Consider the following 14,745-nt stretch of genomic DNA (forward strand, 5'->3'; position numbering starts at 1 on the left):
GGTCAGTTGAAAAACGACGGGATTTCAAAAATGCGACTTTGATGAAATAACAATTCAACGATGGGGGGGGATAAAAGTGCGGACTAGTACTTTCAATTGGTTACAAGGATATCAACGTCTTTGATTTGCATTAGTCCTTGGAATTCCGATTTACGCTCGGTCGGCGAACCGTTTCTTTGGGATTGTTTTGGGAGAATCGCTCAAAATCGCGTTTATCCTTAAACCGAGCTTCACAGAATAATGAAGCTGAACAATTTATTCGGATCTTGTATATGTTTATAATGAGCGATAATTAACAACAACTACAGAAAAAATACAGGCTCGAAAATTACACGGTTCGACGATCAATTCGCTTTGACTCTCTCTCTTCTCGCGTGGTTTTTCGTTGCACACACACATGTTGGGAATAAGTTCTCGGGAGAGACATCGAGTCCTCTCTCAAGAGGATGTGAGGTTTAAAATAAAATTCAAAAAGTAGAGGGCACGTTTCTGTTTCGCTAGAAGAGGATTTTTTTTACAAAATACTGTTCGATGGCAGCTTTCGAGACTTGTCGCGCAATTCCAAAAAAGATACACACACACGTTCGCACACACATACATCTTCTCCTCCCTTTCAACAATCGGCTCTTCGATAAAAAAAAAAAAACCAAAATTCTCTCCTCCCGTTTTTTCCACAAACAACTTTTCGGTCGACTCGGCACGTGTCCACTATCTCACCGCGCGCATGTAAAAATTTTACAACAAAGTGTGAGACACAAGGCGCATGTAGCAGGTTCCACTGACATCATCATCATCATCATCATCATCCTCCTTGACTTGCGTTGCTCCTTCAGCAGCGTGTACGTGATGAACGGTCGTCCCGCCTCGACGAGACGACGACGTTGCAAAGTGTGCGACAATCGGCGTCACATGCTGTCCGGGCTGCTGGTTTCCTGATCGCAACCCTGATCGACCTCTTCAATGTCGCCCTCGTCGCTCTCGCTCGACGGGCTCGGCTGTTCCATATGGCCAAAGTCATGCGTGTGATCTGGCAGCTGATGCGAGTGATCGTGATGATGCAGCAGATCGTGATGGTGATAGCAGTGACGACGACTGTCGATTATCTGTCGCGACGACGGTATTTCGTCGATCGACGGCACGCCGTGCGAACGCGCGCTTCGTCGCACATGCAACTGACAGCAGACCAGACAACCTGTCAAAGCCAACACAATACTGACGACCGCATAGACAATCGGCATCACATAGCTGTCCCCGGGTACCATCGCGTCGCCTGCAATTCACGTTTACAATTTTCATTATTTACACGTGCGTGTTTGTCATTGTGTCGCGCGCGTAAAAGCGACATAAACATCCTAACTATATATGTTTTGAGATACGCTATAAATTATATATCACAATTTAAAAATTATATCAACTTCACGTGTATATTATTAATATATATATATTCAGTTTATATTTGTTAAACAACGCGAACTGACAGACATTGTTTTTTTTATTCTTGCAACCTATCAACAATACATGTATCAGCCAAAAACTGAGGTTTTTTTGCACATCGATCTAACATATATATATATATTAATAATATATTGAATTTTTTTCACGTACAACTGTATTCAAGAACTCAGTAGAAAATATTCAACTGTAATTACGAAGCAAATTAAATTGCACAACTTTGCCACCTGTTACTTTTTGTTCAGAAGTCTACAACATATACTCTCTCATCGATCATTTCAATCTTTTTTTTTTTTTTTTTTTAATCTGTTTTTCATTGTCACGCACAATTTTTTTTGTCTAACTATAAAAAGAAATCTTTCTCTACACGAAACTCAAACAACAACAATTTGCGAAAAAAGAGAAATAAACGTTACAAAACAATTCTTTACACACACACAACGTTGCGTTTTTTTTTTTTTTAAACGTATTGCAAATCTTGTTTTACAAAACGGTTTACCGAAGAAAAAGACAAACTTATTCACATAGCGCGCACGATTAACAAAATTTGCTTGTTGCAAAACGCGCGACGAAGGTCTTGCGAGAAGTTACACACATTAGAAGTGACCACACTCGGTTTTACATTTCCGATGTAGACTGAAAAAGAATAGAAAAAAGAACTAGGTGGGAAAACTAAGTGAGTTGTATACAATTTAGAGAGAGAGAGAGAGAGAGAAAGAGAAAGAAAGAGAGATAGATAGATAGAGAGAGAGAGAGAATACGTTTGTGTAGAAAAGTACAAACAGGAGAATTTACATGCAGACATATGCTGAGTAGAAACGTTTATTGCATTCCTTCTCGGCATGCTCTTCGATTCGTGTCGAATTCAATGCGATGTCTTACGCCAATACTCCTTCTCCGAGCTTCCATCGGGAAGACGTCGCACGTCTTCTGGCAAAATTGTTTCTATTGTTGCAAAAGTAGACCACGTTTTATCCGATCCTTTTTCTTTGACAATTTTTTTTTTTTTTTTTGCTTTGTCCCCCTCACTCTTCCGGTTGCTTATATTGTTCGGTTTTGGCAGTGAGTGAAAGAAGTTACGCTCTTAATTCGTTCCTTCTTGCTTTTGTGGCTGAGAAAATTATTTATGACCCAGTTCCTCGGAAACAAACTGAGGTAAAGTGTACCAGTTGCCAAACGTTTATTAAAGAAATAAATACACAACACAAGGTCTTTATGTAAATTATCTCTTTAATAAACGGCCACATCAATTTCTGATCATTGGAACACACCCTGATCTGTTTCCAAATTTTGAAACATGGTCATCCTCAAAATCTCTTGGAGAAGGAGTATTGGGTATCTCAATGAAAGACTAACGGTGATTCTCGTTGTTCTATAATAAAGGTCTATCTATATGGTACTTGTAAAGCAATTTATTTCTTAATTATCACTGGCGTTCTAATTGTCCAAATCTCTAATGGGAAATAAAAATTTTAACGCTCTATTTTGCCGGTGTGTCTGCTAGCTCGATTCTCTACGTTTCTCAGTTGTGAGAACGGAAAAGATGCAAATGAATCTCGAGACTCTAATTTGGTTGCTTTTTAGTTCGTCAGCTCGGAATCGAATGGCGAAAGTGATACACTGTGATAAAATACTCATTCCGCTTAGCTTTTTGTTTTCTTTTTTTTTTTTTGTTTTTGTTTCTCTGTAAATATGATATGATTGTGCAATATTGTGAGTGAACTCACGTGATAAGGGGGAGATTCATAACATGCCGGATTCGTCTGGAAGCTTCATGAAGGGGGCTCAGACGGCCACGAACACAAAGCACAGAGAGAGAAGAAGCATGGCAGAAGAGATCCCAGCCAGTGCTGGTGACAATGGGGCTGATGCTGCACCTGCGATACCACACGATCATTCACCCACGCAGCACCGCCACTCTCTCTCACCTTGTAACGTACGTTCCTACGTTTACTACTACTTACCTAGGAAAAATTACAACGCTCTCTTATTAGCCCGGAAACGCTACACACGTGTGCGTCAAACGTGATCAATTAAAACCCACAATTATTTATCAATCGACAATTTTATTTTTATTTTGTTGTTTTTTTTTTTTTTTCTATTCGTGGGAGAGAAGACACGGACGTCGACTAATCGTGTGTAATTGTTATCGTTGTCACGTTGTTATCGTATATATAACTGCTTTTTTTTTTATATAGATGTAATGATGTAAAGATATATATATATATATGTATATAAATGTATTTGTATATGGATCTCGTAATGTTTATTTTAAATAAAAGCGATGTCTTCTGGTGAAAGCGAACGTGATCCTTCATGCTTCGTGCAATGTTTTTATTTTCGACTTGAGTCTGAAATGCGTCTTACAGTAAATTACACAAGTATACGTTCTCCTCCAATTGTTGGCTCTCAATTGACTCTCTGAAATAGTTTTTTTTTTTTTTCTCTATATTTTCTATATTTTTCTATAAGGAGTTTTGCGTTGAGATGACATATACATTATGCGTGTTTCTCAAAGACTGATGATAACGTGATTCAGTGCGCGCTCTAAAGCTCGGGAACTAAGTGAGTTCGAGAGATCGTCGCCAATCTCTCTTGGTGGGTGGTTGGCACAGTTGGTTGGAGAATGAAAACGAGGAAGCGAAAAGACAGTTTGGTTTTCTCGCGACCTTGTAAAATATGTTTTTTTTTTTTTTTTTATGAAGAAAATCATTTCAAGTTAACAATTGAGAGGATGTTATACTTCTGATTCACCGTACACATGTGTGTGTGTTCATATATAAATTTTCCATTGGTTTCGCACGTAAGTTTTACGATCTTTGACATTGAACGAAGTGCGTGTCGTTTATATCTCGCGTGGGTTTTCTCCGACGTGTGTTTGATTTCTTTGATTAACAATGAAGAAGAAAGAAATGTTGCTTGATCGATACATGAGGTGTTTCTTTTTTTTATAAATCGTTCAACTCTCTCGTCGTTAAGTTATTTTTTTTTTTTTTTTTTTCAATAAAAATGATTCAACAAATTAAATGGTATTGTTAAAAAAGGATTGACCTGAAAAGGTATTGCAATACATAAAGACAGTACACCTGGAAATCTTTGTAGAATATAGCGTCTATTGAACAAGATCCACAGAGGAGATTACACACTAAATATTAGTAGAATATAGTTTGACGTATATATAGAGAAAGAGAGAAAGATAATATAAGTCGTAAACGGAAGCAAAGAGAAAAAACATCGAGTCACATCGCTGATTTCGATAGATAGAAATGCTTGCTCCGGATCAAACGCACTCTGTTCGCGCTCTTTAACGTTTGCGAAACTTACAGTTCTCCTCGTCCGACGAATCGTCCGGCCCGCAATTATCAATGCCATTGCACCGCAGCGATTCGGCGATGCAGTATTTAGTTTTGCTGCATCGAAACTGATTTTGACAATCCGTATTCGTGCTCACCTCCGTCCACACAGCCCGAAACCCGCGCTGTCCCACCGCCTTGTCGGCCAATATAAAACTGCAAATACACACACGCGAACAATGCGGTAAAGATTGAGTCTTGGCGGAAAAAAAAAACAAAAACAAAAACAAAATCGTGTTTCATCGAAGTACGTCTGACGAACCTGATCCGCATATTGTTGTCCTCCGATAACAAACTCCAGTTGGTGTCCGGTTTTTTCTCACCGCAAAGCTCGAGCGGAGGCGACGTGGAATACCACATGCGCAACACGGCCGCGGGACAACCTCGCACTGAAAACAAACGTCGCGATGCGATAAGAAAGTAAAACAAAACAAAATCTAAAAGAGTAAATTTTCTGATTTGATAAAGCGCGTTGTAATCTCAACTCAATTAATAAAAATTACCTGCTTGATCACCCTCCACGGAGAAGGATTCGAAGTTCAAGAGTATTTTCTGATTCGGCCGTACTTGTATGAACCAATTGCAGGTTTTGCTAGCTAAATTCTTTGCTGGACCGCTGTATTTATCCGGGTAATTCGGACTGGTTATTATTCCATAATTTAAGCTACTAATATTTGATCCACAATCTACGGCGCACAACAATTCGATGAGATTAATATCACGAATAAAAAAAACAAGAGAGAGAGTAGAAGATTTATATATATTAGAGATTAAAATTCTGTTTGTGTTTATTTTTTTTCTCCAGTTAATTAATTATCTTGTTGCGCTCATACCTCCAAAAATAGGCTTGGCGACCTCGAAGGTGTAACGAGCCTTGAAACCGCTGTAAACGAGCTTGGAGTCCGAGTGCAGAATCACTTTCAATCCGTCGGCACCGAGATTCGATTCGATCGGTCCCGGTGCGGTACCGCCGCAGTACCTTCCGACCAATTTCTCCGTCTTGTCCTCGTAAAAATTGTAAATCTCCAACCAGTCCTCCTGGCAGTTCTCAAATCTGTCAGAAGACACCGGACCACACTGTCGATTCATTCGACACACACACGTAACGTAATTTAAAATACTTCATTCCCTTACCCGTAATGCCCGTCCGAGACATTGAGATTTGTTGTGCGTATCTTGAAGTGATCGAAGATCAAAATAACTTGCTCGTTCTTGCTCGTGTCGAATATGTACGTGCAATTCATGTCGCTCGGATAATTGCTGGGATAACGCGGCGAATTGAATTCGCCGCGTTTGCGAGGAGTGCTGTTGTAAAAGAAGGTGCAGCTGCCGTCGGGCGCCGCGGTGCCAGGTATTTTATATTCCGTTTCGAACGTGTATCTGTCAAAAATAAACGCGTTGAACGAACCGAACCCCTGTTGTGTTTTTTTTTTTTTTTAACAAACGTTAAATCCCCTCGCTACCGTTTCGCACTCACTTGGCTTTGAAACCATCAGCTGGCAGTTCTCCGCTACTGAACACCATCACAAGCCTCGGCCCGTCGCTGACCACGTGACTCGGCGTCATCTTGTTACCGCACATCTCGAAATCGAATTTGTCATAGGAATCCGTAGCTTCTTGACCTTTCAAATACAGTTTCAGATAACCGTCTGTGCAAGACGTCCTGGAAAAGTACGCCAAGGTCCGTGAAGTGCAAAAATTACACTTGTTATATTAATATAAAATTACACTTGTTATATTAATATAAAATGAACGTTCCAGAGCGACCAGACGCGTGCCAGACAGTTTATCAAGGAAGTAATAAATATTGTTTAATTACTAGTTTCTTTTTTTTTTTTTTTTTATGTACAAATATATTCGTATATTTCTTCAAGCGTCCGGTCAGCGTCCGGTCGTCGTAATCATTCGATACGGGGGGGCAATCGAAGTTTTCCAACAGACACTTGACACTCACTCGTTGTTCGGTATTTTTATCGAGAATATCTCGAACTCCAGTCGCACGCGTTCCAAATGTTGCGCGTCCTGCATCCCGTAGATAAAATAACGGCAAACAACCTTCGGCATGTAGGGATATGGAAAATTTGGACTAACTACGTATCCCGAGGTTTCCTTCTTGCTGAGAATCTTCTGATCGCACTCGGACCCGCGTATGTGCTCGCCCCCGTAATTCTTTATAAAATCTAAAAAAAAGCGGGAGGGGAATCAACGAGGTGTCTCCTGCGAGCGAAATTTCGCCGAATGAAAATCAACGAAGTCTTACCCAGACTGACGAAACTTTCCGCGAACTCGAAGATACCCTTAAATCCTCGATTCTGCGTGTTCGCCGTGCGTCTCAGCGTGACGAACAACACGAACAGACTGTTTTCCGACGAGTACAGAACTAAATTTCGTTGCTGACCACAATACGTGCCTATCACGGCGGACGTGTTGTCAAAACCGTCGTACACCTTCACGTAATCCAACGGACAGCTGTGGAATAATTTCAAATAATATATATATATATATATTTTTTTGCCAGTCGTGAAAACGAAATCTCTGCGCGCGGGAGTTTGCGAGATATCTATGATGAAATTTTGTTTACGTACTGCGGTCCTCCAAAGTACAGATCGAAATCGCGAAATTCCAAGCGCACGCGTTGCCCGGGCTTTCCTATGAACTGATAACTGCATACGAGTTCTTTCGGATAGGTGCCGGGATAAGTGGGAGATAGTATGTTGCCGCTGCGATTGTGTTTTCCCTCGATCGTGAAGGAACACGGTGTGTTCGGTACCGGCGTGCCAACCTCGTACTCGGCTGCGAAACAATATTTTTTTTTTTTTTTTTTTTTATCTACACACACGTCTCCGTTGCAAATTTATTTCTATTTAAAAAAAAAAAATGTTTCAATATCAATCAAGCGCCGGAAAACGACTATGTAAGATAAGATAAACTTACAGGCGTTGAAAAATCTATAAAAACCACCGAAAACCCCCGGGTATGTGACATTCTTGTTGGTGTAGAAACTGAGAGCAATTCCCTGATACAGAGAGACTCGCTTGCGAGGTGGAATCGGACCGCAGAAACGCCCACCGAACGGAGTTTCTACAAGCTTGGTCGTGTTCTCCGATCGAATCTCCGAATATATGTCCATGTATTCGTGAATACAGCTAAAAAAATGAGGATTACAACATCGCGCGTGAATTTTATCGTTATTATTTTTCTCTCGGCAGCAATATATGGATATTCTCGTCGCATTGTTCTGATATACTCACGCAGGTATTTCTCCAACAGCGGATCCACTGCGAGTCGAAGAGAAGATGGGTAACGCGTGCAAATATAATACACACACACACACACTTAGACACCACTCTAAAGAAGCTGTCAATGTCTTATATTAGATTTTTTTTTGATCTAACAAACACAACAGATCGAGTGTATCGAGCGCGTTTTCAAGTTTTCTCCAAAACCGTAAACAACCGTCGATGTGTAGTGCGTGACGCTGATCGAATCTCTGAGAGAGAGGAATCCCCGCGACACGCGCGGTGTATCGCGGTCCAACAATGGTACAAATGATTGTGAATTGTGTGTTTCAAACTTACTCAGGCGGTTTCCCCCGAAGACCGAATACGGTAAAAGTCAATTCGACACGCTGGTGCGGTCCTGCGAGAAACGTGTAGACGCATTGCCGCGGTTCCTTTTCGGGATTGACGAACGACGGTGCGTGAAAGGTTCCATTTGTTGGACCGTCGGGAGTGCTTATGAACCTTTGGTCGCACTCTGCGAACAAATCAAAAATAATCGCAGCGCATGAGGTCTAGCGCGCCATATGTAATATGTGTGCGTGCGTGTATGTGTGTGTCACAATCCCGGGAAAAAGTTCTTCACGTATGGAACAAAGTTTATATCTAATTATGTGTGTGATTTGTACAATAAAATTATTTACGAAAAACGTGTTTATGCTTCGTGTCATATTTTGTCATCACTTGTCATCATGTGCGTTATTTTTTTAAAGTAGTATTCCAATTAAAGTATAATTTTATTTTACAAATTTAAGAAGAAGAAACTCTCAACAGTCTCCGCACGTATACGATGACGTATAATTGTGCTGATATAAGTTTTATCAAACAAATGATTAAATATATAAATTTGTCCGCGTGAACGAAGAACGCGACTTTTGTTCCTGAGAAGTCTCGCACGAGATGTAAAAACGCGGATTGTTGTTTAATAGAAACTGGCAGACGTACTTGGTGCTCTGGCAGTGGTGAGATCTCCCGGTGGTGGTGGCAGTGATGGATCGTAGTCTTGTTGTGGTAGAAGCGCGTCAATTACCTCGCGGCCTGAATCGAGGAACGGATTTGGGGGGTTGGACGATGATTCAAAGTCACCCCGCGGATAAACAAGTCCACCGCCACCGGGAAGTACACCACACCCGTTATTATATTAAGTCGTAACCGTAACCTGCGTTAAAAAAAAAAAAAAAAAAAACTGCCAACTTACTGATGTTCTTTCACTGACCTGTGGAGCTCTGCGGATAGAACAGCAAGAGCAACGCGAACACCGGCGTGACAAAGCTATTCCCAGAGGCGTGCCAGAGTGCTGAAGCCATACTGTGTCCTGAGAATAAACGCTCTCAATGTTATCTCCATTCGAATTAATCATGGATTATATCTCTTAACCCTTATTCTGAATCTCTGGGGTTTTTTTTTTTTTTTTTTGATCGAGTACCTTTCGATATTCTCTTCAAGTATCATTAAAAACAAATTGTCCAACTCTTTTTTAATTAAATGGACAACAAGGACGTGAGGGAAGTGTCCCCCACTGATCAGATATTTATTTAAAAAATAATGATAATCAAGTTTTATATGTTTAAAATTGGAAAACTATAGTATGTAAAATAATTTTAAAAATTATTTTAAACATTGACAATTTGTTATGTTTCATATTTACACGTCTAGTAATTATTGTTTTAATACACGTTTCTCATCATTTATCTCATTAGACACTTGAAAGAAGATGCCGAAACGTTTTTTTGCAAACGAAGAAGAACAATTTTTGGAGATTTTCAAAATTTTTTCTCAAATCGAAGAAAAACGCGTCAGACACACACGGTTTCGAGTGCCGAAAATAGATTAGCGTTCAGGATTAGGGTTAAATAAATATAACCGTCGTAATTCTTAAACAAACAACCGGCAACGTACACGCGAACGCACGATATACATATGTACGCAAGTGGCATATTGTCAACTGCTTTTACCATATCGTCAGTGTCTATGCCAGGTACAGGAAAAGCGAAGAAAACTGACCCGGAAAACCATCTGCAACGTAAGACAATGCATTTTATTTTTCGATGGAATTACATACCATGTGAAAAAAAAAAAGAAAAAAAAAACATACAAGTAAACAGAATTTTTATTCGCCTTTTTACGTGTCTCTTTAAATAACACTAACAATTTATATAACTTTTGTTGTTAATTGAGCGCCAAAAGAGTTGCTGTTTTTTTTTTTTTTTTAATAGCAATCGATAAAATTGTCGGTTTACCGAGAAGAAAAATTATATATATATTTATTACAACTTGTACGCGCGCGCGCGAGAAGAGACGCTTGCGGGGACGGAACAACAATTCAATCGACTGCTATCTTGTTGTTGTTGTTGCATAACGGCATGTTGTCATTCAAAATCCATCCGTGCGTGCTTTATCGATCGTGAAAAAACTTTGTCACGGATGAATAGGCGGTGTAAGTAAGTACTTGACGTAAATACCCGCGCGCTTTGTTTGAACAAACTTGCCGTTATAATAAACAAACAAAACACCGGCTCGCACGGATGAGATAAATTTCACGTAGTGAGACTTAACGCGTTGTGATGTAATAAAAAACAAAAAAACAAAAAAACAAAAAAAAAATCTTATAACGTAAATTAATCAGTCTAACGACTCTGATTGAACGACTTTGATGTAATATTCTTTACGAGACAATAATCGATAGTGTTTCACACAGACGTGAGTGCACATTTTTGTACTGACTCGAATAAAATTAAATTATTAACGAAAAAAACATACCGTCCGGAAATCCTCTGATAAAAAAAAACTAGACCAGCTTTTGGAAATACGTGAGTTGAACTTCAAACACTCGGAAGAAGACGCCAGGAAAAAACAATTTTACAAGTTATTTTTAAATTAAAATATATATATAACGATTACAAGATGTAATCACAAAGTTCATCTGTTTCAGAGTGATAGGAGGCGAGAAAATGCTGTGTGTGTGCGTGTATTCGCAAAATGAGAAGCTTCCGAATTAGAGAACGTATCCTATATCTCGACTTATCGCGGACGACGCGCGATAATTGATCCGATCTGTTCGCGCTTCCGAAGTAGTTTCGACCAATCTGTGGCGCGGCAGCGAAAACAGTAGATCGAGCAGATGATGCGTCCGACGATGTGCCTATAATCCGAGCGAACCCTCTCTGCGGACTCCGCAGTGTAATCAATGGACGTGTCTCTCCGTCGTTTATGTAACGCATCAACATAATAATCTAATTAACCTTATTTTTCACTCTCTTTCTCTTACAAAAAAAAAAAAAAAACGATAAAAAATTTTTACATCGTTTCGCGTCGTTCGAATAATTTTTTTTTTTTTTTACCGCGCGTTAGGTCGAATCCTCCGCTTCCGAATTAAATTTTTTTCGATTGTTCCCTTTGCGTTTCTCCGTTTTTCTTTTTCTTCTCGTCGTTGATTCCGAAATGATAATTTATTTCGGATATCAGATTCGCGCGAGTTGGTTTTCACAATTTCGACGATTTTCGAATTTGAAACGACGACGGTTTTTTAATTGATTTTTTTTTTTTGAACAGACGGATTTTCCGTGGAAAATTGCTTCCTCTTTGTGTGCGTCCGTCTTCTCTCTCTCTCTCTCTCTCTCTCTCGATAAAAACCGGGAACGACGACCGGGAGACCGTCGTGGCATACGTAGAACGACACAGACGTTAGAAAGTAGAACAGGGTATTATAGGAATCAGAACCGCGCCCATGCGCTCGGAAAAGGATAGCAAGATGGTCAATAGCGGCGCCTCCGATGTTAAATGCCCGGCTTTTCTTTGGCTTTGATCTATGTTCGCGTTCGAGAAATCACATCGTCGAGAAATATTTTTCCCAACGCGCGTGTGTGTGTATGTGTGTGTGTGCGCGCGCGCGCGTGAAAAAAACATTTATCAATGCCCGCCCGATATCCAAATTATGCAACGATTTTGCTCGACGTCGTTTGAAAGCTTAAAAGCTTGCCGTTAAAAGCACACGTTGTTGTGTAACGTCGAGACGCGTTATTTTCCAAATAGTTAGCGATTTTTTTCTTTCAATTTCTTCGCGGATCAAATCTCTTCCATTGTTCGACGTTTTTCTCGATCTCGCAAATTTTCCGTTGATCGAGTTGGCCGCGTTTTTTTAGATCCGCACGTGAGAGTGCAGTTTGGAATTTATATTGATATTTAGTTTCGGAAATTAATAAATCAATCGATTGAAAACGGACGTGTGGACATTCTCTCCTCTCTCTCTCTATCTCTCTCAATAAAGGTATATTTTACTTCGACGATTAATGTGAACAAATATTGAGAAAACAAGACTCGAGAATGCTGAGGAACACGTCGAGCAAACTTTGTTGTTTACAGTGTCGTCAATATTTTCACATGGCAACAGTCGATATGTGACACGACAAATACTGAAACGGAAAATGGAAATAAATTGTTTGAGAAATGTGAAATAGAAATTTATTCTATCTCCTTCTCCTGTGCGGAAAACGATCCGCAAATCGGAAAACTCCGTGCGGAACAATGTCGGAATTACTGTGAGAATAAATTCTTTGCTGTGGTTTTTTTTTTTTTTTGAAATTTTAATCTCAGAAAAGAAACAAAAAGGGAGAGAAAAGACAGACGAAAAAAAAATCGAAAAAAAACAAAAAAAAAACTAACAAGAAAGAATAAAACCCGTGAAAGTATAATTTATAATTAAAGATCGGCCAGTCTCCCCCGGCGGCCATGCTGTTATCAATATTAACTTTTGACGGAAAGACTAAAAGTACGAAGCCACACACGACGACGCAGAATCTCTCTCTCTCTCTCTCTTTCTCTCTCACACACACATATGTTGTTTCTCTTTGCTTCTGACGTCACAAAACAATATGGCCGCCGAGGAATTGCCGACCTTTAAAGTATAAAATACAAATAGCGTGAATTTGAAAAAACTCCCTTTGACGCGTTCAAACTTGCGCATCGCAGTCTCGACGCGCGATTAAACGTCTAATTAAAAAACTTGCTCCATCAGTTTATTCGCCGTTGCGAAATATTTCAAAGCACGAAGTACTAACGAATTAGTTAACGCATCGTGCGCGTTAACCGTTGTAAACACAATCACGAGTTTTTTTTGTTTTTTTCTTTTTTTGTTTTGTTTATTCGCTCGCAATAAATCAAATTAAAAATATCGTTTCGATTATTAATCAAATTTGCGATTCGTTAACACTTTTCCAGCGTTATCTCGCGAGTCCAGCGATATCGCATCTACCCCTCGAACTCTTCGGGGTGTCGTTTCCTCTTTTTCTCTCTCTCTCTTCGTCTTCCGCAGATTTTAATATTAAATTTATGAGAAAAATATTCATTTCGCGCAATCGAAATCCGTCGCACTTGCGGGCGCGACACGCGGCACACAACAATCGGAAGGAAACAAAAAATCTTTGACAAAGCAAAAAAAAAAAAACAATTTATATTTTGCCGCGTCCGAAACGATCTACTCTCGGACGTGTTCCGCCGTGTTTCTCTGATAAATTTCACACACACACACACACACACACGTCGCAAGGAAGCGATGACCGCGAGGAGAACGGGAGCAAAACTCGCGCTCGATGTGAAAACAAAAAAAAAGTATTCTCCTCGCGTTCCGAAATTCGCGCATAAATGTTTTTTCCTTTCGGAGAAAGAGAGAGAAAATTCGAACACGTCAAAATTGTGCGCGAATTTATTCAAAAAAAGTGGAATCTTCTCACTCATACACAGACACAACAGGCACGCTCTCTCTCTCTCTTTCTCTCTCTCTCTCTCGGAGTCGACGCGTCCATCACGCGAGCACGAACAGTAGTTTATTCTCGCACCTTTTCGAGATGATTCTCTCTCTGAGAGAGAGAAAATCGAAAGTCGCTTCTTCCTTTCTCGGGAAAACTCACCCCGTTGAAGTCGGGAGCAGTCGTAAGCGCTGGATGGTGTTTTTTTCCTCTCAAATCCTCTTCGCCGTGTGTGACCCGTGTTTTTCGCACCCTCGCACACGCGAGTCGCGAACGCCTGCGATCGCGACCCTCCCGACACGCCTACTGGTCGTCGTCACGAGAACGCGACGAGCTATGGAGCACGCGCGGCACGTAGAAACGCGGCACGGCGACTATCGCGCGATAGCGAACGCGACCCTGCATATCGAATGAGAGAGAGAGAGGGAGGTTCGCTCGGTGGCGCGACTCTGCCACCCTTTCCTCCTCCAACCCCCGACGACGTGTCTCGGGCTGTGATCATTCCTGAAAGAGAGCGGGAGGGAGAACAAAAAAAAAGCGGGCCTCTTGCGCGTGCCCTCTTCTCCCTCTCGCGCGCGTTATATTGTCAGACTTTTCTGCCTCTTTTCCTCCCTTCGCACTCCACACTTCGGGGGGTTGATAGAGAGATCGCCGAGAGCTGCGTTCCATTTGGCTGCTTCTCGCAATACGTAGTCGGGGGAGAGCCACCAAGTGGCTCTCCCCCGACGCGACCGGACGTTTGTTAAAAGAAATGATTGTGAGAGAAAGTATATTTGCACATAGCCAGAGATATAATTGGAGGGAAATCCCTCGGCAAATATTAGACTGGCGCAAAAAAAAATTATTTCGAGCGGTTTTTGTTGAACATAAAAATTTTTTCGCACCAACCTGATAAAATTTCGCACCACCGACCCCGAA

The 14,745-nt window shown here is 40.7% G+C and overlaps 1 protein-coding gene across 7 annotated transcripts; it reads right to left on the minus strand.

The window, feature by feature from the left end:
• Positions 1 to 6: 6 nt before the first annotated feature.
• Positions 7 to 14,146, minus strand: LOC109854680 (bone morphogenetic protein 1). 7 transcript variants are annotated; one of them, XR_002250236.1, is made up of 18 exons: positions 13,990 to 14,145; positions 10,039 to 10,099; positions 9,300 to 9,398; positions 9,029 to 9,121; positions 8,384 to 8,561; positions 8,057 to 8,083; positions 7,740 to 7,951; positions 7,391 to 7,598; positions 7,066 to 7,274; positions 6,760 to 6,985; positions 6,283 to 6,468; positions 5,940 to 6,185; positions 5,639 to 5,859; positions 5,309 to 5,491; positions 5,068 to 5,194; positions 4,777 to 4,961; positions 3,180 to 3,329; positions 1,190 to 1,270 (listed from the first exon to the last, which is right to left on the minus strand). XR_002250236.1 is itself a non-coding variant. In XM_020428016.1 (17 exons), exons 3-17 carry the CDS (start codon positions 9,388 to 9,390, stop codon positions 906 to 908), a joined length of 2,757 nt encoding a protein of 918 aa, XP_020283605.1. In that variant the 5' UTR covers positions 9,391 to 9,398; positions 10,088 to 10,099; positions 13,990 to 14,146; the 3' UTR covers positions 7 to 905. The 7 variants fall into 7 exon arrangements, 6 of the variants coding, with proteins under 6 accessions (XP_020283605.1, XP_020283603.1, XP_020283604.1 ...); XM_020428016.1 differs by lacking the exon at positions 3,180 to 3,329 and having other exon boundaries at positions 7 to 1,270; positions 10,088 to 10,099; positions 13,990 to 14,146; XM_020428014.1 differs by lacking the exon at positions 3,180 to 3,329 and having other exon boundaries at positions 7 to 1,270; positions 13,990 to 14,146.
• Between the last annotated feature and the right edge of the window lie 599 nt (positions 14,147 to 14,745).

Source organism: Pseudomyrmex gracilis, unplaced genomic scaffold (assembly GCF_002006095.1).
Source record: "Pseudomyrmex gracilis isolate BER0280 unplaced genomic scaffold, ASM200609v1 scaffold_71, whole genome shotgun sequence".
NCBI classification, from domain to species: domain Eukaryota; kingdom Metazoa; phylum Arthropoda; class Insecta; order Hymenoptera; family Formicidae; genus Pseudomyrmex; species Pseudomyrmex gracilis.